This window comes from Drosophila santomea, chromosome 3R (genome assembly GCF_016746245.2).
Source record: "Drosophila santomea strain STO CAGO 1482 chromosome 3R, Prin_Dsan_1.1, whole genome shotgun sequence".
Classification (NCBI taxonomy): domain Eukaryota; kingdom Metazoa; phylum Arthropoda; class Insecta; order Diptera; family Drosophilidae; genus Drosophila; species Drosophila santomea.
The window spans coordinates 19688790-19715188 of record NC_053019.2 but is presented as its reverse complement, the minus strand read 5'-3'; the positions used below and the strand labels follow the sequence as shown (position 1 = coordinate 19715188).

Genomic DNA, 26399 nt, shown 5'->3' with positions numbered 1-26399 from the left:
GTTAGAGTGGGCGTGGCAAAACGGTTTTTGGCAAATTGATAGAAATTTACAAGACCAATACAAAAATGAAAAAATATCAAAACATTTTTCAAAAGTGTGGGCGTGGCAGTATTGGGCGGTTTGTGGGCGTTAGAGTGGGCGTGGCAACATGAATCGACAAACTTGCGCTGCGTCTATGTCTCTGGAGTCTGTATGCCCAATCTAAACTTTCTAGCTTTTTTAGTTCCTGAGATCTCAGCGTTCATACGGACGGACAGACAGACAGACGGACAGACGGAAAGACGGACAGACAGACGGACGGACAGACGGACATGGCCAGATCGACTCGACTATTGATCCTGATCAAGAATATATATACTTTATATGGTCGGAAACGCTTCCTTCTGCCTGTTACATACTTTTCAACGAATCTAGTATACCCTTTTACTCTACGAGTAACGGGTATAAATATTCCAGCGAAGCAATTAAATTACGGCCACGACGTGGGAGTGAAAGTGGGAGTGGCAGTGGGAGTGGCCATAAGCCCAATGTGATGAGCACGTCAAAATGCAAATTTGTCGGAAAACCATTTACAAGACAAACGAAACTCTTTTTACTCGAAGGAAACCCAATTGGTTTCCATGCTCATCAAAATTAATAATTGATGACAAAACAAATATAAAGCAGTACTACCGCATGAGTACAGCGCCATCTATTGTTCAGGATTACCGCTGAATTGGGACAGGTCGCGCACATTTGCCCCAATAAAGCGAAAGTGAAGGCGTTTAATCATGAAATAGTTGTGAGCTGCCCATTTGACACCCACACACATGAAATGGGGAAATGCTCTGCGATTAGAGGTCTATTAATAACGCGGTTATTCGGCGCCTTATCTCGCTTAGATAAATTATGATTGCATGACTATAATTTATCAACTAATTGGCTTCGCCTTAGAAAACCATGGGCATATTGAGACGCAGATAAACGACCCCCTTATAAATATGTAAGTGCTTGCAACGGCTCCCCATTTTACCCCCCAAAAAACCAACTCATTCCGCTCTCTTCACGGAACGGAAAAGAAAACAGAAGGTTTGCTTGGCGCAGAGCTTGTTTGTTTGCCAATTAGTTTTAATCGAAGAGCGCTCGCTGGTGCTCCGCTGGTGGAATCGGCAATCGCTTGTTTAAATTGCTTTTGCTTTTGCTTTTCTAATTAATGCGTTTGGCAAATATTGCCAGTGCATGTGCTGTAATAAAAAGCAGCTCGAAGCTCGCCACTTCCTGGGCTACTACTATTCCATTCCGCCTTTCCGCCGGTCGTGTCGCGTGTGTTCCGTTCGCCATATATAGTACTATATATACTCTATATCCACTCGTTACTCGGAGTCGGTCAAGTGTATTCAGCTAGTCAGTCTGTTTGCACCGCGGCGTCGTTCTCTTTGGCTGTCAATTTGAGTCAAGAACAGTCAGTCGTCTGGACTACGTCATCGTACTGATTGCGTCAGCAATTTGTTGCTCTTTAGCTTTATTTTCAGCATTTTTTCACTCAGTCACTCGGTTTTGTTTTGTTCTCCGCATTTCGCCGACATTCGACATGAGCAGCGATTCCGGTAAGCTTAATATTCGTATCTATGGCCATTTAGCATTGGCAGCTTTCGATTCTCACTTTCGGCGTTAATTTACGAGTTTATGGTTAATCAATTAAATGCCACTTTTTGCCCAAGTGCCAATAAATAAATCGTGTGCAAATACGTGTTTGCTTCCACAAGTCGAAATGTTGGAAAATGAACTCTTTTATTTATATACTTGGCATGGCAAAAACAATTGCAGAATAAAATTATCAATGTTTTTATTATCATCTGATTGATTAGCAACCCTTAGGCTTTATGTATCATGCTTAATTAAAAATATTGCCAAATAGCAAGAGACAATTTTATTTGTGCTCTTAAATCTCCCTCTTATTCAACATTATAGAAATAAATTTTTAACATATGTATTATTTTGTAGATGTATTGGATATAGTGGCAGGGAGCGAGGGTCCGCCCTTACAAGCCTTTCGCAGCAGCAATCCCTTCGAGCAATCCCTTCAAAAGTCATCCTGCCAGCAGGACTTTGAGCGGGATCGGGATGCAAATCTGACTCCATTGCATATGCTGCGACGGGCCAGCGAAACGGTAACCGCCAGCATCCTGGAGCCGGAAAAGGAGCACCTCCTGGGCGACAAGCCACAGGCGCCACCTCGTGCCCATGGAACCAGCACGCCTAGCGCCTCCGAAGGTGAGTTATATGTTTAATTGCGCCATGTCGGCATGGGGAACTCGAAAAATGCGGAGCCAAAGTATTTGTTCCGGAAATTTTTGCCTTTATGCAACCATCGCCCAGATCAGTTGCCACACACAACCCGCAGACAAGACAGGAGGGCAAAAAGGATGCTGAAGACAGAGACATCCGGAGGCAGAGGCACAGCTTCATGCCAACGCTTTGTTGGCCAGCCAAGCGAAGTGGCTCCGACAGCCAAGAGCCAAGTGCACAATGCGTGCTCAGATATGCACATTTGCACATATGCACTTTAGCACATACATGTATGTGTATGTACATGCGAGTATACTCGTATTCATAGTTTGTTTATGCAAAGTTTTTGTTTCGTCGGCGAGATATCCTGGCAAAATCACAGCTCTTTCTCTGCGCAGAGCTGGCAGGAGCTGATTGAGGCATTTCGATTTTAAGTGAACCGCACAATCACATCTTGCACAACGGTGAAGGCGACGGCGACGGCGAAAGCGGGTGGTTAGCCGGGGCGTATACGTAATATTTCCGCATATTGACGCCAGAGTGTCTGCGATTGGCAGTGCACTGCATCTACTGTCCCGGCTCAAACTCAAACTCAAAGGCAGGCATTTCCTTACATTCCTTGTGCATTTCTGCAAATTTGCAATGCAATGCCAATGTGTGTGTGTGGACCACTTTCGTTGGCCGAGGTTTTTGTTTACGCTGCTCTGTTTTGGCAGGTGGTCCTTGCTGGTTTTTCGCCCACACAACCGCCGAGTAGCTAGTATTTTTAAAAACTCCCGGAGCGGCAATTGTTTTGCATCTGTTCAAATACGGGCGCTTTCGCACTAGCCATTGCCAACTTTTTGGTAGAAGAATTTCCCTTGGGGCCATCGCCATTGTGGCATTTTCACACGAATAATGAGCCGTTTTAGTTGCGCCCAAATGCCCACAATCATATAACTAACACGAGTGGCAAAAAGCCCGCGGCTCTCGGCAAAGTATGTTCCCATGAATATGCATTAACCGGGGCTCATTTTCTGTGCATTCATTTCGCATTTGCTCTTTGAAGTGCAGCAGCACTGATTCAGATTCAGATTCTGATTCCTATTCCGATCCCCGGTTCGCATTGCCATTGGTCTGACTCTGATTTGACTGTGGAAGTCATATTTAAATAAGTTTGCGCACCGCTGCAGGCAGCACTAATGCTCGCATGTGCAGGCACTCGTTTATATTAAATAAATTCCATTTAAATGCAGCGTTTGGGGCAATTCCTCAAGCTCAACCTTGAATGGCTGTGCCATCCACCGACATCCCCCCACCTTCCCCACTTTTCACCTGTCGCTTCTGCTTGTGAGTGAAACGGCGACATTTCTGTTAACTAAAGCCAACATGATATACGCTTGGCACACAAACACATTCACTCGTCTATTGATAAATGCAGTGCATTGCGCATTCGCCCCATGTGCCCCATCCATGTATGTGTGTGCCTTTGTGTGTGTGTGTGTAGCTGTATGCAAGTCAGTTCATTACGTATACGCAGTGTGCGACATTTATAAATGCCAGCAAGACTGTGACTCAGCATAATGATTGCCAAATGAATGGGAGCATGTTAACCGTCACGAAAACCCTTTAGACGCCATTTCAATTGGCGCTGGTGCCTTCTGCCCAACAGCATTTCGCAGCTGTTGGCCCACTTTGGGGGCTTGAATACTTTGGCTAAATCTGAAGGATCTCAAGGATCTGAAGGCACTTGCACTTGCGCCACAGCTAATTACTAAAACTGCACTTAGTCACCAAACCCCCAGGTATATAACCTTTGACCACCTGTCAGACTTTGGTCGCTTATTTGCTAAACTGCAAAAGGGGTTTTTTTTCAATTTGTCTCTGTCTTTTATTTACCATTCAGCTGGGTGCTGAATGGCGCTTTGTGACCTCGTTTTTTTCTACCATTTTGTGCATAGTTTACCAGCCGCGAGCCAAGAAAGTGCCAGTTTCCACTGATTTGCGATGTATGAGCACTAAATTAGATGCGAATCGCTGGGGCGTGAGTTCATCTCACAGGCAGGAAGTGCGTGACAACGGAATGCAATCTTCTGCCACGCAAAGAAATTATTTTCCGAATGCGCAGCATGCAGCATGCAGCGTGTGGAGTTTGCAACTCGGAATCAGGAATCTGGAATCAGGATTCAGGACGCGTCAAGGATGCCGGCTGGCACAGTTAAAAGGTGGTACGCTTAAGTAAACATAAATAAAATAAATGTGCGCTGAGTACGGGCAAAGTGATTTGATATATAAGTACGCCCCAGACGGAAAAAAGAGTTTCAGACTTCAGACAGCAGCAACTCCTAGGATCCTTGGCGTGGAAAAGCACGGAATAAGGAGTTGCAGAAGTCATCAACGAGTGCAATTTCACGTTTAAACATATTGAAAAAGCACCTAACGTAACGTTCGCCTGTAAATAATGAATAGTTGAATAACTGATATAAATTACTGCAGGTACACATCGCATCGCACTACTCGTATTTATAGTAGAACCCCTTGTCAAGCAATTTATGGCACTTTTTGCTGAAATAACAATCTAAATGTTAAGTGACAGCGCAAAAAAAGAGAACTTTGCGCAACTTTGAGCACAACTATAAATTCTCCATCAGACCCTGGCGAACTTTTTCCAAGTTGTTTAGTTTTCGGGCCGACGTCGTCTGGAAAAGTGTTTGCCTCGCTTCCAATTAACACCTCAGATTCGCACTCGTACGCAATAGTCCGCACATGACAGGCGAATGACAAAAACTTTGGCTGCAACTGCAGCTGGAACTGGAGCTGGAGCTCCATGGATATGGCCATTACTTTTTTCCATCAGCACATCCTGCGAAGGAGTCCTGCTCCTGCGGCGCTTCTTGTGACCAGTGGCATAATTTGTGTGGAAACTTCTCGGGCAATTGAAAAGCGAAATGCGCAAGGCATACCAGTGCCTTGGCTTAAAATAACTTTTGCATTATTTTCGTGCCGGGTCACTTGAAAGTTGCAGAAAATATGACAAGATAAAATGCCAAAAAAAGTGCCCCCGGGCAAGTGGGCGGAGTGTACAGCGATTGGGGGCGTGGCCGTGGACCCGGAAAACTGCAAACTGCAAAAGGTAATAATCAATGGGGCGGCCAAAGAAGCCTTAATGACCTGCCCAACTTGCAGTTCAAGTTGGCTCAACGGCTCCGCCGTTTTTCTCGAGTGCAGCGCATGAATGTGAAATATGAAATATCACAGCAGCGGCAGGACCTCCGAAAGTCCTGCCTTACAATACCTGAACGCTATCTTCGCCGACACCTTTGCGCAATTTATGCACAATTTTTTCGCACAGGCAGCGACAGAAAAAAAAAAAACAAGAAAAAATAGTAAAAGTAAGTGCCGCAAAAACTTTTAAATGAGCCACATAATTCAAAAAGATGGAGAAGAAATCTTGCCTCTGTTATCATTTCATACCCACCCAATTTCCACCACCCACTGCCGAGCGGCATTTCAGTTTCAGTTTGTTACGGCGGAGATATTTTAAATTAATTAGCAGAACTTAAATATTTGTTGTAGTTCAAACGCGAACTTCGCATTGAACTGGTAAATATTCAATAAGCTCGCAGCCATAATGAACTCAACCGAAATCCAACTGAACCGAGAGTTTAGCCCCACTGAAATGGCAAATATTTGCAGGGCGCACATAAGTTTCCCATTGGTTATGGCTAATTAATTGATAAGCAAATGCCTCGGGCCAAATAAGTGTTTATTATGCAGAGCGGTGGGGCTTAGAAATTCCCCAGCTGCTTCACTTTAAGATTACATCTCGATGTGATGTATTTCGATTGGCTTTTCATAATTAGCACCTCCGATGCCAGGGCTCCATCTAATAATCCCATATGTTCTCGTTATCACACCTCTCTCGCAGTTTGCTCGCTAATTTTAAGTTATTAAACAAATATTTTGCCTGGCTCACTCGCGTGGCTACGAGAGCGTTCTGAACTTTTAGATACATGTTTTTTATTAGCATAAGATAAAAAATATATATGTGCCAGTGCCCGAGGCTGTGGAACTATCCGCTTAAGAGAGCTGACATCTCAGTTGTCCGCTGCCATTGAACGCGATTAGTCGGTGTTCGGCATTAAAATTGTGAGGTTCAGTTGTGAAACGGTTTCAATAATATTGCACTTTCCCTTGAATTGGAATATGTGATGAATGTGAATATTGCTAGTTTTATGGATGCTTGGGCTAACGCAATCTAATTTAATTATCCGCCAAACAGGTAAGCACCCCCAGCGTCGGGAAAAACCATAATTTTCATTGTGTATATTGTTGCAATTTAGAATTTCTATGAGCTTTTCAGCATTTTACCGCGCACATAAATTGCTAACATGTTCGTTATTGTTTTAAAAAGTTTGTGTATTTATTGTACGAGTATACTCTGCCCTTCCGCCATTCCAAAGCAGATTACTTTATTATTTTAAATGAAACTATAATTAAAATAATTTTCCGTTTTGCTTGTTTCACTGTGAAGAGAACCAGCGTTTTCCCCTTTTGTTGGAGATTATTTCGATTGCCGGTGTTTTGCACTGTGTTATCTCTTTCAGACGGGGAATCCGTGCTCATCAGCTGTTCATTTATTTATTTATTTGTTCAGTCTGAGAAAGCAAAACAAACATGGAACTGAACATGATAGAAGATCGACCTTGAAATAAAATAAAATAAATAAATAGACAGGATTTGAGACTTACCTTCAGTCCACACTTGTTGGTACTTCGAATAATGTTGATTAATATTCATATTCATTTTCATATTTTGTAAGCTTGATAAACTAATTATTTGGCCCAATTTACATAGGGAATAATAAAGAACAAGTTATAATAATATTGTGTAAAACTTAACGTCAGTGAGTAAGTCCCCATACGAGAGTAATCACTTTTTTTCCCTGCCAAACTTCAATAAAAATATATCAATCGAAATTAGGCAAAGCTCCTATTTCATTTGCGGCTGTAATAATCCGAGCTCTATTAGTTGCCACTTCACAGCACAGATCCAATATTTGTGCCCCTGCATTATGACACCCAATTAGCAACGGCAATCAATTTAGGCGTGTGTGTCAAAGAGTCGCATGACGCTCTGAATCACAAGCGACACGTGATCGATGGACCAATACGCAAATATAACATATCTATCTACATCTATCTACATATGCTATAGCTATAGAATCAAACCAGTGGAACATTCAGAGTTCGCACCGGCGAGAATTGGCGCTAAATATTTGCGCACAATTAACACGTAGCTAATTCGAGTGGTGACAAATCACAAGCAGATTGTCTTTTCAAATCAAATACAAACAGGGACAAAAAAAAAAAACAAAAAAAAAAGGGCAAAGAAGCTGGCATCTGGAATCAAATCGAATCAAGTGCTGATTGCACAGCCTATGTGGCAGCAACACACTGGCAGGCAGTGTGAACTCTGCATAATAATTGAGATGTGAAGTGGATTGTAAATTCTTGTTATTAGAACGGCGCTTCAAATGCAAATATCAGTCTCCACTCCAATTAGCCCCGCTTTGAAGGAGGCGTCAATTGCTCGAAAGCACTCGCAGCTAGCCGGCATTAAGTGCGCTAATTATAAATGGAAATATTTATGTATTTCCTAGCACCTGTACCTGCCTACCTACCGAACATCTAGCGACTTTTCCGCCTTTCGCAACCTGTGAAATTGTCGCGGCAACAATGAAGCCAATTATGGAGGCACCTGTCTGCTGTCTACTGTCTACTGTCGTCTGGCTGCCTTGGTTCGCCTCATCCTGCAGCTCATCCTGCAGCTCGTCCTTGTGCTCGTCCTTGTGCTCATCCTTGTGCTCTTCCTGGGCCAGGTGAAGACAGCTTCCTGCCAGCAGCGGTGCTCTCCTACCCCCACCCCCCTCCATCGCCATCCTCGACGACGTGCCTCCTCGTCGGCGGCACAATCAACGGTTGTCAATCTTTGTTGCAATCTTCATTTCGCCCACGCCTCGAGTGGTGGGAGTGGCTTGTGTGTCGGTTGCACTTTGCAATTTAAACGATCCAACTGCTGCTGTTGGGCCTTCGTTATGCATGAGCAGCGGGAATGAATGCCAAATGGGCTAAATGCACCAGTTTGGCGCTTCTGCTTATAAGCCGGTCGATGGTCCTGCTCTATTTTGTAAGGACATTCGAAGTGCACAGAGGCAAGTGCATGGGCAAGAGTTATAGAAGAAATAAGCAGCAAACTTAGATATAGCAAATCTAAATAAAATATACAATCCAATAATGTAATAAAACTATACTAAAAATGCCTAAGAATTAGCTTTCAACAGCATGTCTATGTTTTTTTGACTTACCCTTTGATGCAATAGCTATTGTCATATGGCTTTAGGCATTTGCAATGCAGATTTTAAAGCTCTATTAAGCTGTATTAATACAAAGTCCTTTAAAATCTGGTCAAACTCCACATATGTTCCCTTTAAGCCTTAAGTACTTGCAAGCGATAAAGATTCTCCCAGCGAAAGACATATCTATTAAGGCATTTAAATCTGTTTGCCACTTGCAGCGAAGCGCAGCAAACAGCAACCGTATCAGTGGCAGCTGCAGCAGCAACAGCAGCAGTTAGGCAACAGCAGCAACAACAGCAACGGGACACTGGCGCCAGGTGACAACATGACACAAGGAGCAGCGCCGCAGGACTCACAGAGCGACATCCTGCCCACCCGCCCGATGCATACCAAATTAGACATACAGAGGATCCCGGAGGATGAGGCGGGCGGCGAGGCCACACAAAACGCTGCAACAATAATTTTAACGCCGACATCATTAAATTTAACAAATACAACACAGAATGTTGCCGCCAACAATGCGGGCAACTCCAGCAACAGCACCAGCTCCAACGCCAACTGCGGCCCAGGATCCGGCTCCGTCTCCGTCTCCGGCTACCCAACTGCGAACGCAACTCCGGGCGGAGTCCGTGGCGACGAGTACAAAGGGCCCAAATGGTAAGTGAAAAGCTCATGTGGCCAGCTCCACTCCGGTTGGGGAGTAAGGGTAGGGGTAGGAGGTTGGGGCTGCCATTGTGCGGATTTGTGCTTAACCCTTTGAATGCACTTCCGGCGGGACAGCAGCGCCGCCATTCACACTTGCATTGCACGCGTTTTTCGCATATCCGTTGGCTGCCTTTCTTTACTTCTCCTCTCGTCTCGTCTCGTTTCGTTTCCCATTTTGTATTTTGTATTTTTGTATTTTTGTATTTTTGTATTTCTTTTGTGCGCCAACAATGTCGTCGTGGAAGTTGGCGCTGCACTAGGCAGCGGCGCGTGCTTCCGCTGGGTTTGAAAAGGGGGAAGATGGAGCGGGATTTGGATCCTGTTAGCATGGCATATTTTATTCCCATATCCCCCGACGTCTAGTCGCAGGCTAGCCCGATTTCTTGTTCCCTTCTTTTCTTTTTTTTGGCTGCGACACTTAGTTTAATAGCTGGCGAAATGCCTTGTTGGCTGCCGGCGTTTATTCTTCATGTTCACAGCAACAACAGCAACGGGGCGTATGAGTTACAGTGTTACGTATCCGACCCGTGGGTGCGTTTCCATTGTGGCGCCGCAGCAGTCGTGGGATCCCTGCTCCCGTTTCACTCTACTTGGATATCTTCAGCAGCAGGGCGAAGAAACTGTAGGCATTGTTGATGGTCTGCCAAAAGTTGTGGGTTACAGAGCAGAAATATATTTAGATTATTAAGATGAAAACGTTCATATTTCCCAGAAACTTTTAAGTTATTTTATACTTAGGCATGGGCGGAAATCTTACCTTCACAAAGATGGGCAGTCCTATTTCGAAGAACACCCCAGCTCGCACCTTCACCGGTCGCTTGAGGAACTCCATGTAGCAGTTGAGCAGCTTCCGCGTGCCCACGGAGTACTCCAGCCAATTGGTGGTGAAGACACTATTGGTCAGTGCATTGGCGTGAAAGGTCAACTCATTGCCGTAGTAGCAGGGCAGGAAAATCTGGAAAATCATGACGGCCACGAATTGCACGGTGGTCACGAAGAGTCCGGGTCGCTGCCTGAATCCCATGTGCACCAGTCGATAGGCACTGAAGCAGATGATGAAGGCACTGAAGACCACTTGCGATAGAACATATGGCGAAACCAGCACTTCGCATTCCCTCGTCAATCGCCGCACTTTAGAGTGCAGTTGGAAAATGCGGCGCAACTCCGGCTTGGCTTTCTCCTCTGTTGCACATTTCAGGGCCTCCAGTCGCCTGCCCAGCAGCCTGAAGAGCGAGGCGATGTGGAACATGAAATAGCAGCCCAAAGTGTCCAGCAGGATGTTCGATAGACAGCACAGGGTCATGGCCACCACATTATAGGCCCAGGCGTAGAAATATCGCTCCCTGGTGCGCCACTCGAATGGCACGTAGTAACCGAAGGGCAGCTCGTAATCCTCCTGGAAAAACACGCTTATATAGCCCATCACAGCCACGAAGAGGCTGCCTCCAATGTACCAGTAAAATATTCTCTTAAAGTCCCTTTGATTTTGCTGCCAGAATTGGATTTCCTCGGCAGTTCGCAGATTGAATGCGGGATCGTGTTGCAATTCGTGGATTAGATTAGCAGCCTCATGGCGTCGATACCAAATATTCAGGAGTTTAGTGACCAATGCCAGTTCTGCTATGGACATGTACAGCACTTGACCAGCTTCCTCGAAATCCGATGAGGCAATAGCTTCATACCACATGAGCGCAATATACGTGAAGGTCAGTGGAAGGTGCAGCACAAAAGGATATATACGTTTTAGCCAGTTTAAAGCTCCATCTTCTCCCTCGTTTTCCCACTTCAGAAGTCCTATCCAACGTTGGATCACTAGAAGTGTCTGGATGGCACTTAGGCGATTTGTAGACTCCATTTTCAGCAGCTTAATTTTGATTTACTTAATGAGAAGTTCGAAAGATTTTTAGGCCTTTTATAACCTATGAGTTTTAATAGCCTTTATGGGTGACCTTGTGGAAATTTTTTTGATTTAGGCTGAACTAGGGCGGTATCAATAAACTTTTTCCTGGCTGAACCTACATATTACATCCTAGTTCCTTGAAATTATTGCTGGCATCTTTAGAAGAATATATATTTGCTGTTGATTATATTACATTTCAGGGAACCGGTTCATTTGGTGAGCTTAGTTCTCAATACGTTCCGTCCCTGATTTGCTTAGGTAACCTAAGCCAAAATATTTACATATACAACTAATGAGCAGGGCAATTACAATAATTAGCTTGCTGACATTACCATACGTTAATTGTTGCCCGTTACTAAATGTGTAAGACACGCAATTGGAAGGAGGAATGTTTGGGGCATAACTCTTTATCAAAAGCACTATTCTTTACCAAATTCTACGATTCATCATCAGTGCAATGAAGCCTGTGCAGCGGTAAAGATGTTCACATTTGAGAGAGTTTTCAATAATCCTTCTACTGGAATAAAATGAAATATGTTTGGTATTCAAATGACTTCCAGTATGTAAGCAAATAAACTTTGACGGTTCTTGTGATTTAGTATCCTTTTATGTCATGATAAATTTGCTTTGATTAATGGTGTTTCATTCATACATTTCAATCAACAGGCTTTACTATTTCAGATATAATCAGCAATATTTATTAAGGGTTTGACATGTTACTTTGATACATTCAGTAATAAAGCTAAGAAACTGTAGGCGTTGTTGATGGTCTTAACAAAAATAGGCAGTCCCACGGCAAAGAAGTTGCCAGCCCGGATGGTCACGGGTTTCTTTAGGTGCTCCATGTAGGCATTCAGTAACTTGCGAATCGGCGGACGACGTTCCAGCCAATTGGTGTGGTACACCTCGTTGGTCAGCTGGTTGGCATACACGGTGATCTCGTTGCCGTAGTAGCAGGGCAGGTAGATCTGCAGGATCATCACGCTGACGAACTGCAGCATGGCTATAAACTGGCCGGGATTATCGCGAATCCCCACATACTGCAGGCGGTATCCACTGAAGCAGATGATCAGGGCACTTAACACGATCTGAGATAGTATGTAGGGAGATACAATACTCTGGCAGGTCAGGGTCAATCTGCAAAGTATAACCTATAAATTAGGAAACGAGTGTCGCAGAATACAAACCTTCTAATCCTCTGATGCAGTATGAAGATGGCACGCAACTCCTGGCCAAAAGTGGCATCATCCTGCACATTCTTGAGTTCCCTCAATCGAAGACCGAGCAGTCGGTAGAGAAGGGCGATGTGGAATAGGAAATAGCAGCCCAGGGTGTCCAGGGTGATGTTTGAGATGCAGGTCAGCGTCATGCCCGCCATGTCGTAACCATAAGCGAACCAGTACCTCCTCTCATTGCGCCACTCGAAGGGCACGTAGTAGGCGAAGGGCAGTTCGTAGTCCTCCAGGAAAAGCACCCCAGTGCAGCCACTGTACACCACGCCCAGGCTAATCAGGATGTAGATGTAGAAGAACCACTTGAAGTAACGCTGCTCCCGGCGCCAGAAGTCCATCTCCTCCTGCCTGTGAAGTTGGTAGTCCGGAGCGTATTGGAACTCCTGCATTAGCCGCCAGGCTTTGGTGCGATGATGCCAAATACTGAGGATTTTCACCACCAAAGCCATCTCGGTGATGGACATGTACAGCACCTGGCCAGCCTGCTCCAGATTGCTCGAGATGAAGGCCTCCAGCCACATGAGTCCAATGAACGTGAAGGTTATGGGCAGGTGCAGCAGGTAGCGATAGTGGCGCTTCACGAAACCGGTGAAAGTCCACTCCTCTTCCGATTCCAAGGACCAGGGCCAGAGGCCAAATAGTTGCATGACCCGAAGAATCAGGCGCATGGATTCAATGCGATCCTTGTGGCTATCCATGGTGCTTAGTCCTGGCTCTGTTTTCCCTGTGCCTTCAGCTTTTATAGCTTTAAATGGGCTCGATAATTAGCGGCAATTATGTGTACATACTTAAAGAACAGAACACATGATACGGAAAACTTCCTCAGTATATTCGAAACCTTTGTGGCCGTTGGTTTCACTCGCTTTTCTTGAACTCTCCTTTCAGGTGGCTTTATATACGTTCGCATTGGGTGAACAGTTCCGAGCTGGTGGCCCTGCTGGCCATTTTCCTGGGCCTTTGGGCCATGGGCTGGGTTCTGCTGCCGGAGTACGCCCAGCCACCGACTGTCATCATGCGCATTGCATTCCTCTTCGTGGGCGCACAGATATCCGGCATCCTGGTCACCTTCGTCCACCTGCCCGACATGCTGGGCATGCTCTTCTTCGGCGTACTGTATGCCAACCTCGGTCTGGCCACTTTCGAGGGCTACCAGAAGTTCGAGCTGTTCCTGAGGTAGGATTTCATTTAAATCCGTATTACATTTAATCTGGGTCTCTACCTCTCCAAAAGGGAGATGGCTCTGATCAACATCATGCTGCTGGCTGGCCTGGGGCTGGATGGAGACGCCTTCAAGCGGCTGTGGTTCATGATACTCCGGTTGACCCTGCTGCCCACAATTGTGGAGGTTGCGGCCATCGCCGGACTGGCCAACCTTACACTCTCGATGCCCTGGCTGTGGGGCATCGCCCTGGGGTAAGTTAATGAGCTAATGGAATACTTGGATTATCCAATGTCTTAATGGGTGCTTATTACTTGCGGGTAATGTTGCAGCCTGGTCATCACCGCCGTGTCCCCGAATGTGGTCGTCACTGTGATGCTGAAGCTGAAGGAGGATCGACTCGGCCTGAACAGCGGCATCCACACGCTCATCTATGCCATGACCACATGCAACGATGTGGTGGCCATCTTCATGTTTGGCGTGATAATCAGCGTAATATTCTCAACGAGTGCGTGCCACCCGTCGTGACCGGGAATCGGAATCACAATCTCAGCCAGAGTTAAATAAACCCCCACTCCGATTCCCACTTTCAGCCTCGCTCAGCCAGCAAGTGCTGCAGGGTCCCATTGGCATTGGGATTGGACTCGTTTTTGGCTATCTCTACGGCTCGATGCTCCAGTACTTGCCATCCCGGAATGCGGTAAGCTGGCAGACAAAGGCGCGGACCTAGACGCAGTTCGTCCTTCGCATCCTGCTGCTCTTCTTCCTGCTGCTGCTTCATCTCGTCCTCGTCCTCGAGCGGGCTGCACTTAAAATGCACATTCAGTGAACACTTAGACACTCAATCAGCGCATTTAATGATGCAAAACGCGCGCCAGTCTCTAGAGGCGAGGAGCTGGGTGGGGAATGTGGGCGCTGTGCCATATGTACGTGGGGCTGCAGACGGCTGCACTGCGCGAAATGGGTGGGGGAAGTCAATTCACAAGCGGAATTTCGTTTAAACTAGTTTCTGAATATCTCAGTTTAATTTGGGAATAGTATACATATCTGGCAGTAACTATTTATTCTACACATTAGTATCGATCAGTTAACTTTTTCTGGCAAACACTGTATCTCTACTTAGAGCCCCTTTTTTCGCGCAGTGTTGGCTTCCGCACAGCCCCCTCTCTCGCGGTTGTTTGTGTGGGTGCATTTTGCATAAAAAGACACTTACATGCATAGCGGCAACGGCAACGGCAACGACGACGACGACGACGACAACGACAACGGCGAAGCTGGCGACATTTGCGACGACAGTTACTGCCAGCATCTATGTGAAGTTATGCCGGGGACATCGAGGCAGCCGCAGCCAGAGCCACAAAACTCATTGCCGCAACTTACACCGCTAATGGCGCGCATAATCAAACGCCATGGGTGGTGGATGGTGGATGGTGCAGCGCGCATGCAGTGCACTATGCAACATGCACCATGCCCCATGCCCCATGCACCACCCATCAACCACCCAAGCCATCAAAGCCACCCAAAAGCCACCCACTGCCACCTCCGTGTACACACACTCCCGTCGAGTTCTCATAACTTTTGTTTTCTGCAAGTCGCGCTCGCCTTTGCCATCGTCAAGTGGCATCCACATCCGCATCCACATCCGCATCCACGCAGCGCTGCAGTTTGTACAAAAATTTCACGCTGAGCGCCGTTGAAGTTGCATCCTTGCATATTTTACACACCCACTCACCTCGTGTGCCCACCCCCCACCGCCCAGCCCATCAAGCACACTCTTGCCATGTACATACATATAGATGTACATACATAGCATACATATATATATGTATATACATCCTGGGGCTATTCACTGTCATCTCCCGAAAGGGGTAAAAATGGGTGGCTGTCATCAGGCCTCGGTTTTTGGTCTCAGCATCTTTTCGCATGTCATTGCTACCGCCTTTATTTTATTATTATTACGCAGTGCTCTGTAATTTTGCATTCAACGTCACCTTTTGCCACTTATATCACTTATTTTTTTTTCACTTATTTTTTTTTGCGCCAAAGCCAGTTGACAGTATTTTTCAATAAGATATTCGCGCAAAAGTTTGTAATTCAACGAGGTGGCACAAACTCAAGTTGCAAAATTAAATGTTCCGGCGTGGAAAGGAAAGAAAACTTGAGTTTCACAACCTTATAATAAAGACTGGTAACCTAACGATGTGCTGCCAAAGTCAATTTCATGCCATTTTACTTGAACGAGCCGTTTTATAGTTAAATACAAATAGCTTGACAAGGGCGAGGGCGTAAATTGAATTGCAGCAATTTGCGGCATAGTAGGAAAATCACCGGGTAAATTATAAAAAAAAATTGATTCCAATCAGTCTCAGCAGCAGCCGGCAAAACTGACAACTCTTGACACTGCAGATAGTGCAAAATAGCCAAAAACTCACGGCTGAGAAAACATTGTTGCAGGCGAGAGATTTATCAGATCTAAACCCTTGTAGAAGTCATTTTAGTACAATTTTTGCGAGCTTGGAAAACCTGCTATACTCGTATATGCAAACGAAAACAAGGCGACAGGACGAAGGACTCAGGACACAGGACAGTAGATTTTTTGCTCGCTTTTCCTTGACTGCAGCACACGTTGCGTATACGCAGCTGACCGCACACGCAAAACACAAACAATGCTGTCGATGGATGAGGGGGAGGGGAAGGGTGTATAGGGGATGGGGGTTAAAAAAAAAGGCAGTTTCCATCAAAGTTTTGTAAAGTGATTTCGCCATTTTTTCCCACTCAGCCCGGCTAACTCACCTGTTTTGCCATTCACTCCCTTCATATCTGTGCCGCATCCTTGTTTTTCACCACCCCCTCTCTTGCATCCTTGCATCCTTGTATCCTTGCAGACGTACGCAAATGGCCTCCGCTTCGTCCTGACCATCTTGGGCGGCACCATCGCCGTGATGGGCAGCCGCGTCATTGGTTATACGTCGGCCGGAGCTCTGGGTTGTGTAACGACCGCCTTTATTGCGAGGATTGGCTGGCGGCGGGAGGAGATCAGGCTGACGCCCCAGCAGCTGCAGACCCAGCAAATTGTGAGTATCCTGCACTGGGAACTATTTGTGGGGCATCTTTAAATGTGAAATATATGTATAATATATGTCTAATATATGTATAATATATGGGAAACTAATATTAGATTGCATATCAAGACTAGGGAGAGAGGAGCAGTAATGTTTTCAGTGTAATCTATATTAAGTCACTAACTTGAGTAACTATAATTTCTTGCTGTGTCCAGAATCGAAACCAAGTCCAGTCGGCCAACTCTCTGAGCTGGAGACTTTGGCTCTGACCCCCCACTTTTGCGTTTCTGAGTGCTTTTTGGGGCTCTTTTGCCGGCTTCTCTGCTTTCGGGTCAAGAAAAATGTTCCACTGGCAAAAGTGCCATTTTTTATGCCTGCGAAAGCCTGTAAAAAGCGGCTGTATGTGCGGGATTTTTGCTAGGTAATTTGTGACATCACGTCCTTGTCCCATGTCAGACTTGACTGCCTGCTCTCGATTTGTTTCGAGCATGTGTGTTTTTTTGTATTCCCGCTTCGAAGGTTCTCCTTTCATTTACCTTTGCTTTAAACTTTTAACCCAGTTGCTGGCCAACTCGGTTCTTGGCCATGCACTTGAGTTGCAGGGAAGGCGGCTCATAAGCCGATTGGTTTGCTTTCGCCGCTGGAAGTCAGGACGTCTTTTAACTGGGGAAACAGGGCAACATGATGAATTGGGCCACGATCTAATAGCAACTTATTGATTCCCCTTGCAGGCGAGTGTGCCCAAGCGACTGGACCTCATGTGGAAGTTCCTCAAGCCCGTCTCGTTTGCGCTCATTGGCAAGGAAATTAATTTCAACGTGCTGCAGGGCCATGTAATCGGTTATGGCGCATTGTTGGTGCTCGTCGGAAGTTTGGTAATTAAAATGGTCGCCGGAGGCGGTTGGCGGGAGGCGTGGCATGGGCGGTGGGGTGCAACAAATGCTCGCTCGTCCCGGCCACTTATTTAATTTCTTTCTGGTGTGGGGAATACGCCACGTATTCCCGACGGTGTTCACTGCCCCATCCATTCATCCAATCTGCTGGTCGGAACGCAGACGGAGACCAAGTGGAGATTCCGGTTGGTGTGGTGGGGTGAACCGAAATGAAAATGTTCCGGGACCGCAATGCAAATGTTACCTGCCAGCACACAGAAAAAAAAGGGGGTGGAGAAACAAAGCTGAAAAAAACCATCTAGAGATGACCACTTTCTTGTTCTTGTTTTCAGTTTCGCCTGGCTTTTGCATATTTATCCACATATGGCGGAAATCTGTCGAGAAAGGAACGTGCCTACATTACAATTTCCGGTTTTCCCAAAGCAACTGTCCAAGTAAGTTTCCCGTTCCGCGTGTCATGTTGCTGCGGTTCTACATTCCCCGCTCTCCATTCTCCATTCCCAATTCGAGTTCCCAATCCCCCCGCTTTCCACTTTTCCCACTGCCCGTTTCCATTTTCCATTTCCCATCCGTTGTCTCCGTGGGCTGGTGGCGCTTTTTATTTCATTGCCGGCCATTTCACTCGCTTGCCACGAGCAGACTGACCATCGTCCTGGTTGTCCCGCTTGTCCTGGTTGTCCTGGCTGCCCTGGTTGCCCTGGTTGCCCTCGCCTGGTGTTTTCCCCATGCTTAAGTTATACACGTATTTGCAGGTCATGTTCTCTTGTCCAGCGACAGAGTCAGACCCAGAGTCATCGCAGGACCTGCTCCTGCGGCTGCAGTTGGCATGCCAGCCTTTTGTTTGCAGTTTAACCGCAAGCGGACATTTTGTTTATGTCGCCTGAGCTGGCGAGTGTGCGTCTGTGGCTTACAGAAATTTAAATGTTACGCTGGCTTACTTACTTACTTACCCAAAAAATCCAGAGAAAGAAAGCCAACAAAAAACAACAAAAAACTAAAAACAAAAAACCAGGACGGCGGTCACATGGGTGTGCGTTCGCTCTAACTTTGCCCTAATATGTGGTGCATATTTCACTGTCCACCTTTTTCGTACTGATTTAATTAAAATTGCACAGCAAACTGCATTTAATCTGGCTCCGCTGCAAATCACATATCACTCATACGCAGCGGTGGCCGCTTCCTAATATGAGCCACTGCTAACCCACTCTCTTCCTGTCTCTCTCTCTCTCTCTCTCTTTCCCCCGTAGGCCGCCTTGGGTCCAGTGGCTTTGGACATGGCACGTGCTGCCAGCGTGGCCAGTCCGGAACAGCTTGCTCTGGCCGGGAATGTGCTCATCATCTCGGTGCTGGCGATTATATTCACCGCCCCGCTGGGCGCCATTCTCATGCTGCGCCTGGCGCCGTATTGGCTCAAACATGGAGATGCAGTGCAGCCAGTTGCCCCAACGCTGGGCAACAGCAATTCCTCGAAGGAGGAACGTAGGACATAGCTTCAGGTTGATCTGGAGACGGAACTTTAAATCCATGCCGTGTACTTACGCAACCATTTCAGTCGTACTTATACTTACGTGTACTTAGGCACTACGCTGTTCAAATAAAAGTAAATGCGAAAAGTTAGCAACATATTTCGCTCGAAGGTTTGCTTGGTTTTTCAATTCATTCCCAATTCGAAGTACCTTTTTTTTATGGTTCGGAAATTCCCAGTTATTTGCTTACTTGTACGGCCGGACTCCTAAATTTCGGCGAATTAACAAAGTTTCGGCCCTAATCCCGCAGGACTAATGCCCCAAAATGGGCAACTTGGAGTTTTTGGCCGACTGGGATTTTATTGTTTTTCCTGTGTCCCAGCAAATAAGCGAATAAGAAAAGCTTTTCGGCACCTAATTATGACAGGATCTGTGTTAATCCCGAGCTTCGAGCCCTTGCTAATTGGTTTTATAATTAATTTTGGGGCATTTAAATGCTGCTTCGTGTCAATCTGGCGCGAGTTTTTGTGACATGTCCATGTCAATCCGAATTAATGATTGACAATTGAAAACAGGCTGTTGTTTTGCGAGTGGCGAGCGATTAAGTCGTTTATTCGTCGAGTTGGTCAAGTAAATAAATGAACCCAAAATGATTTCGTTAGTTTCAAAAGCGGAGTAGTCCCCTTTTCGCATTTCACTCTGCCAACGAATTTGAACGCCTTCTGCTTTTGTGGCGTTGCATAGAGCAAAAAACACAAAATAATGGCAAAGAGGAAAGAATGCCATTTAATTGAAAAGTGATTGTGGGGCCAACCAACATCGAGCTTCTGCCCTCTTTCCCCCCCTTTTGGCCAGGCGATGCAGAATTTGCAATGCAAACGGCTTAGAATGAACTTGATGTTCTGGCCGCCTTTGAAGCTTTTGGTTCTTGTTGCTGCTGCGGTCGCATGACAACCGATGGTACTGCGAAAAAAGAGAATATTCCTTCCTAAATTGTGACCAATTTCGAATAGAGGCAGTGAGAAAAACGTGGAATATTTGGGAATCTATCGAACATACCACACTTCTACAACCAATCGAAAAAGTATTCTTTCAAAGAAAGTTTAAAGATACAAGGATCAAGGACCACTTTCCATGATTCAATTCTAGTTGTTTGTGACTCGAGTCTTAAGTGGTATAAAGAATATAATATCAAAGCTATCAACATTTTTCGCAGTGTAATAGCTGAGCTTCAGCTGTGGCCGGTTGAGTGAATGCTGAAAGGAATGAAATTAAAAGACGGCAACAACGGGAGAGAGAGAGAAAAACTTATCATTTTTATTATCCTGCAGCTGCGCATATTTATAACCGTATGTACCCGTCTCTTTCGCATTCGCATTTACCATGCGATTCGCCGTCTCTTTCGCACCACCGCCATCATCGGTGGCCTTTGTGTGACTCGAAAAAGAGTTGGGAATTGAAGGTAAATTAGTGTTATTAAAATGGCTGCACAAAAATAATTGCGCAACTAAATGAAAATTTTAATGAAAATTCTTTGGTTTCTTCCCTAGTTTACCTCTGTACCTCTGTACCTGTACACCAGAATACTTGCATACCAGTATACCTGTGTGCTTTTTCGCTCGTTTGCTGCGATTGCCCTCTGCCACTGCCTTCTGTTATTAGTTGCATTGTTTCCGCAGTTGATGTCCCTGCAATTAGCATAATGAAACCAGCTGCAAACTGCCGGCATACTTTTACCTAGCTAACTAGGTGAGTAAAATGCCAGGTGGATAGAGCATTGGATGGTCGGCTAAGGGCCAAGCTCATAATGGAGTGCGTAAGAGGCGGATGGTGGAGAGGCGGATTGGAAGGACCGCAATTACGCCACAATTGAGTTATGTTCGCATCACATCAATTATGCTGCCACCGGCATAATCCTTCAAAAACTCATTGCTCTTATCGCGGCCATTGAAATGCCACCGGCCATAGATCAACCTTATCAGCGCAGCCAAAAGCATTTTCCTGCGCCAAATAAATTCCAGCAGTTTATTATTCTAATTCGCATGCCGAATTCCGCGCTGAAAAAGAACGCCAGGCACGTCACTGCCTTACTCACCCAGTCACCCACTCACCTACTTCACCCACCTGAAAGCAGCCAGGAAACCACGTGAAATACCACCCAAATCCAATCCAAGCCAACCCAACCACCCACAGACAGCCAACCGATACGGCGAAAGAAAGGAGTTGTGCGAGTGCCAAACGAAATCAAATCAAAAAGTTCACAAAAATGCCAGACCAAGAGAAATTAAGTTATAAAATTTTAAGGACTATGCGCAGTTTAATTTCCAAATGCCATGCCACCACCCACCTCCCCCAAGACACACCAAGACACAGGTGGGCGGGGTGGTGCGGTGTGGTAGTGTGGTTTTTGTTATGCGCCGATTACCATAAAAACAAGCCAAAGAAAGTTGCGTCCTTCTGCTAAACCGACGCTCGGAAACGGAAATCAAGAAAACAAAAAGAATGAGGGGCCCAAATGAAGTCAAAGCCTGGCTAAGGCCTGCTCCTTCAGTTAATAAAGTTAGTTGCGTTTGGCTTGACGGCGAAACTTTTGAGTTATAAGCGCGCAAATTATGGCTTACAACAAAGCAACAGCAATGCTTGTGGCGGCAAAAAGCAGCCCACAATGCCGAACAAAGGAAAACAATTAACATGACGAAGACACATAAAATTTCCACCCATACCCATTCCTCTCAATCCCCAATCCCCAATCCCCAATCCCCATAGTTGGGTGCGTCGAATTAGCAGTTGTATTCGCTGGCTCGAAATGTGCGTCAATCACGTGATGGAACTAGGCTCCAAAACCTCCACAAATCCACCACAAAAAACAGGGGAGCCAAAAGAAGGCGTCTCTTGTCTGCGTCTTGTTGTTTTGTTAATTTTAATACATGTACTTTTTATCGCTCGGCATTCCGCAGTCAAGCTGCTGGCTGAATTAAGCCATTTGTTAGCTATATCTGTGGCTTTGGGTTTTGGGCTTTGGGTTTTCCGGCAACTCCTCCTTCAATCCAGGACCTCCTCCTCCAGGACCTCCTCCTCCTCCTCCTCCTCCTCGCTGTTTGCTAGGAGGCTATCAATGCCGGGGGCTACAGGTCACAGCACATCACAGTTATTTTCGTGCAAATGGCATATTTTTTATGGCTTGTCGCTGGCTTCTCGTTTCTACCGTTGTAATTAGACAAAATTGTTGACTGCCACGACTCCGCCCAGTGCCCCGCCCACTAAAAGGTAAGCCCCCACTTCAGCCAGCCCTTAATTCCGCCACTCATGTCTGAATCCACCAATTCCCCCCAACCGCGCTTTTCCCGCTTTCCCCGCTTTCCCCGCTTTTCCAGCTTTTCCACTGGAGGTGTGTTTGACACTTGGCGTGTCGGGACAGCAAAAGTATTATTCCCGCACAGTGACCACTCACTGGAAAAATGCACTGGCAAGAAATTTACATTCAACTGATTCAAGTATTTAACTAAGAGTTTAAATTTATTCATAAAAAATGTTTACTAATCATTAAAATCACATTAATGCACAAATGCACAATTTGAAAGCAAGCAAACAAGTAACAAGAATCATATGAAAATTAGTTGAAAATTATTGTAAATTATAAGCTATTTTATATTTATTTATCCTTTTAATTCATCATTTTAAATTCAGCCAAGATTCTTTTTTAAAATTGGCCTAGAATGCTTTTTAAAGTGCCAGCCGAAATCGCATTGTTTTAAAACTACATTTTTCCCACAAGTATATAATGAAAACATTTGATTTAATTTCAAATGCTCAGTTCACTGATAACACAATCATTACTCAGATTAGAGGTGTTTACACCACCAGAAACACTTATCAAATTGTTCACTGTGTTCGAACACACGGGCCTGATCTATTGGGTTTTATTGTGATTTGATTATATTTAGAGCAGGCATATGCATATAAAAACAGAAAATTCCACAGGTATAATTATGCAGCCAACACGAGTCACGGCAGCCAACGGAATCACCAGATTTCCCGACAGCGACCACGATGGTCGGGCAGATAGCCCGGCTGGCAGGGAAAGTCGATCATGGCCACCATCATGGGCTTCTCGGTGGTGGCATTGCCGTCGCCCTGGGACTCCGTGGCTGCCACATGGGCTGCGTGGACCTGTTGCGCGTCGAGATCGACGCACTGGTTGGGCGTGCCGAAGGTGTTCTGGTCATTGGGACAGCTGATCCGGTGGAGGCAGTACCTCACACAGGGTCGTGGAGCTGCCACATCGGCCAACTTCTTTTTGCACTTGAAATGCGCCGAACAGTCCTGCGGTATTACGGGCACATTATTGTTGATGAATAAGGGTTGGCGTGGCTCCTCGGTGGTCGTTGTTGTCGTGGTTGTTGTAGTGGTGGACTCCTTGTGGAAAATCCTGCTTAGAATTCCGCCCTGGACGGCGGCCACCAATAAGGCGGCCAGTAAGGCCACAAGGAACTGCTTCATCGCCGACTTGTTGGCACTGCGACACTCGTTCGACTACAAACCGTTTTCAGGCTTTCAAGTGCTCCGTTCGCGGGCCACGCGATAACCTCTGACCCCGCAGCCGCGACTGCGAGATAAACAGACAACCCGCATCCACACACACACACATAGCGAACACACACACAGCGCACACACTTGAATATACGATTATTCGTGTGTGCACATTTAATTCCATACAGTTTTTCGTTCATATTTGGTCGGCTTTAAATTGGTTTATCGCCAAATTGAATTGCATTTGAAGTGAGCGATGGGCTGAGCCAGCCACACGCACATTTTGCCAAATTTGACACTGGAATTGAATTATCTGCATTCTGTGAACCGCAAAATTGTATAAATAAATATTAGTCAATTCGGTATTTCATACATGTGCACTCATAATTTCGCGCTGCCAATGTGAAAAGCGGGCCGGGTCAACCAATTTGCTATTTTGCTATCATAGAAAATAAACGGGGCAGGAAACACGCTTGATAATCACAACGAGCATTCAATGATATTGTCGTTTTGTAAATTGTGTGCTTTAGGTGGATTCAATTGATAAGAGTTTGTTTGAAACAGTCTTTGACACATATATGAAACACAATTTGCTCTTAATCATCTCGCCCGAGCTTTGGTTTCTCTTCAGCCTTTGTGGCAAGTTTAATACATATGTAGAGAGGGGAGGGGAATGTTTTAGATGGAGCCCTTTGGTGCAATGTTTTACCTTGGTGAACATTGTCTTTTGAAATCGTCTGGGCCCCAGAGCCATGGGTCCTTGAAAGCCAAACTAAGGCCAAGGCTTTACGAAGCGTCCAAGGAACATGGCCAACACTTGGAACGCATCAGTTATCGCTCGTTATCGGAAACAAAGCATCCGCATCTGCATCTGCATGTCTTTGATAAGCGAAATGGTAAGAAAAGGCGAATTTGCTTCTGGCACTCTGGTGACTTAAGCAATGGGCAGTAATGAAGCAGCTTATTGAGTTCGTCCGTCAGCTGGTTGCGAACTATTTGAATAATTGATATTAATAGCTGCCAAGAGCTGTCAAAATTAATTTGTGATGTGTTTTCAGAGCCAGATTATTGATGATGATGATTATGGCCAGGCCAGGACAGCCCAGGCTGTCTAATGAAGGCAGCGGCTAATGGAAGTGCTTCGAAGTCTGACAATTGAGCCATTCCGGCACTTCGACAGATGCGCCGAGTAGTTGCGTCTAGTTCTGGTAGTTCTGGTAGTTCTGGCTGCTGATTGTCCTGCCGCAGTGGCATTAATTACACTTTGACTCGATAAATTGATTCGCCGTGGACGTGTCGAAGCTCGAACTTGGAGCACCCACCCATTGAGTGGATGGGAAATCGCTTAATATGTATTAACATTTATTGCCGGCGGCGAAAGTTTCGCAGCGAGAGAAAAAAGAACGAAAGACAAGGGCAGGCCGGAAATTGCCGAATACTGATACTTCCGCCGGAAATAAGTTCAGTTCTGGTTGTCCTCCTGCCTTCCTTTGCAGAAGTAAATTAAGTTAAGGTCGTTGCCACTCTATCTAGCAGTCGATCAAACACGAAGGACAACGCCTAAACGGCGCCTCCATCTCAGCTATCAATGGAAACACATTTTACATTCACATTCGAGACTTAATTGCCGCCCCCAATCCCCGGTTCACAGCACTTTGCACAATAAACAGATCATAATCTGGCTAAAACTATCAATTTTGAAGTCAAACAGAAGGGCATATCTCAATCGCCCAAGACGACAAAAAACAAATGAAAATGCTTTACAACATAAAAACAAACTGGAGAACGGGACGAAATCGGGACGAAATCGGGATGTTGGGATGTCGGGGCGATGGCAACGATGTGTTAACACTTGGGAGGACGAACGAGTGGTGGCCGGGTGACAATGGAGACAGTCGAAATCCTTCGATGGGTTCTCGAGCTTCTACGGAGGTCCTGACGACTGCGACGACTGGGTGTCCTCATAGATTTACGCACACTTAGGCAGCATTTACTCAGTCCTCCAGCTTCAAATAGTCGTATAAATTGTTCGGCAGGCGCAACTGTATCCCGTTTTCAGCTTTTTGTTTCAGCTCCTTTTTGTCTTTGTCTTTGCCTTTGCCATTGCTGTCCGGACGGAGTTTTCCACTTCCACGGGAGGATGCTGGGCTGGAGTGGGCGGGGCACTTCCGGGGCGTGAATGAAGTGCCATGTTCTCACGCTCACACTCACTCTCACTCTCACGCTCACTCTCACGCATTTGGCAAGTGCCTGCCGCCGGCCCACATGTCGTATGAGTCTTATGTCCCTCTGTTTATATGACTGCCTCTGTGCGCTCAATCGTTTCTGAGACACATTTATTTGCCCAGCTCGTCGTCGTCGTTGCTGCTTCTTTTGTTAGTTTAACAAATAAAATTAGTGCTATAAACATTCGTTTCTCTACGTGGCATCCAGCATGAATCCAGCAAGGAAGCTCAATTAAAGTTTTGCTTTAAAACAAGTTAAACAACAGATTTCGTTCGAAAAAATGTTAAGTTATTACTATATTTTTTAGTCAAGGATTCCAGTTTCAGAGCCCCTTTCAATCTACACCTCTGACTTCTTCATAATATATTTGTTTACACAATCGCAACTCTTTGCCACTTCATGAGTTTCTTTTCTTTTGTTGTCCCACCCACTTCCTTGGGGGATTTATTGCCACAGCGAATCTGTCGGTATTGGGGATCAGGATTCAGCATTCAGGGTTGAGGATTCAGGGGTCAGAGGAAGGAAGGCCAGACAAGGACCCAGCTTGTATCCCATTTCCGGCTGATGACTCGGATGTTTGTTTTAGCGGCGGCATTCCACTGTGCTGCAACTTCGAGCGAC

General features: G+C 45.8%; 4 protein-coding genes across 5 annotated transcripts; 1 reads left to right on the top strand and 3 right to left on the bottom strand.

Annotated features, from left to right (window-relative positions):
• Window positions 1-1284: 1284 nt before the first annotated feature.
• LOC120452630 (sodium/hydrogen exchanger 9B1) lies at window positions 1285-19193 on the top strand. 2 transcript variants are annotated; one of them, XM_039636939.2, is made up of 11 exons: window positions 1285-1586; window positions 1984-2253; window positions 8824-9262; window positions 13328-13615; window positions 13673-13855; window positions 13934-14109; window positions 14195-14301; window positions 16487-16675; window positions 17395-17538; window positions 17889-17990; window positions 18804-19193. In XM_039636939.2, exons 1-11 carry the CDS (start codon window positions 1571-1573, stop codon window positions 19044-19046), a joined length of 2157 nt encoding a protein of 718 aa, XP_039492873.1. In that variant the 5' UTR covers window positions 1285-1570; the 3' UTR covers window positions 19047-19193. The 2 variants fall into 2 exon arrangements, with proteins under 2 accessions (XP_039492873.1, XP_039492874.1); XM_039636940.2 differs by lacking the exons at window positions 1285-1586; window positions 1984-2253 and adding an exon at window positions 6350-6529.
• LOC120452632 (odorant receptor 94b) lies at window positions 9897-11165 on the bottom strand. Its single transcript, XM_039636942.1, has 2 exons — window positions 10068-11165; window positions 9897-9950 (listed from the first exon to the last, which is right to left on the bottom strand). Exons 1-2 carry the CDS (start codon window positions 11163-11165, stop codon window positions 9897-9899), a joined length of 1152 nt encoding a protein of 383 aa, XP_039492876.1.
• On the bottom strand, window positions 11927-13140 carry LOC120452631 (odorant receptor 94a). The gene is made up of 2 exons (XM_039636941.1): window positions 12398-13140; window positions 11927-12347 (listed from the first exon to the last, which is right to left on the bottom strand). The coding sequence occupies exons 1-2, from the start codon at window positions 13138-13140 to the stop codon at window positions 11927-11929; spliced, it is 1164 nt and encodes a 387-aa protein (XP_039492875.1).
• A 3707-nt stretch (window positions 19194-22900) lies between the features above and the next one.
• Window positions 22901-23553, bottom strand: LOC120453891. Its single transcript, XM_039638808.2, has one exon. It carries the CDS (start codon window positions 23520-23522, stop codon window positions 23046-23048), a length of 477 nt encoding a protein of 158 aa, XP_039494742.1. The 5' UTR covers window positions 23523-23553; the 3' UTR covers window positions 22901-23045.
• Window positions 23554-26399: the final 2846 nt, after the last annotated feature.

What these genes read in the sequence shown, in the direction of transcription:
- LOC120452630 (XM_039636939.2), top strand. An exon ending in GAGTACAAAGGGCCCAAATG is followed by an intron (nt 9,263 to 13,327) that starts GTAAGTGAAAAG and finishes CTCTCCTTTCAG; the next exon opens with GTGGCTTTATATACGTTCGC. An exon ending in ACTTGCCATCCCGGAATGCG is followed by an intron (nt 14,302 to 16,486) that starts GTAAGCTGGCAG and finishes GTATCCTTGCAG; the next exon opens with ACGTACGCAAATGGCCTCCG.
- LOC120452632 (XM_039636942.1), bottom strand. Translation starts at nt 11,165, where the DNA reads ATGGAGTCTACAAATCGCCTAAGTGCCATCCAGACACTTCTAGTGATC. An exon ending in GACTGCCCATCTTTGTGAAG is followed by an intron (nt 9,951 to 10,067) that starts GTAAGATTTCCG and finishes AACTTTTGGCAG; the next exon opens with ACCATCAACAATGCCTACAG.
- LOC120452631 (XM_039636941.1), bottom strand. Translation starts at nt 13,140, where the DNA reads ATGGATAGCCACAAGGATCGCATTGAATCCATGCGCCTGATTCTTCGG. An exon ending in CTGCATCAGAGGATTAGAAG is followed by an intron (nt 12,348 to 12,397) that starts GTTTGTATTCTG and finishes TATACTTTGCAG; the next exon opens with ATTGACCCTGACCTGCCAGA.
- LOC120453891 (XM_039638808.2), bottom strand. Translation starts at nt 23,522, where the DNA reads ATGAAGCAGTTCCTTGTGGCCTTACTGGCCGCCTTATTGGTGGCCGCC.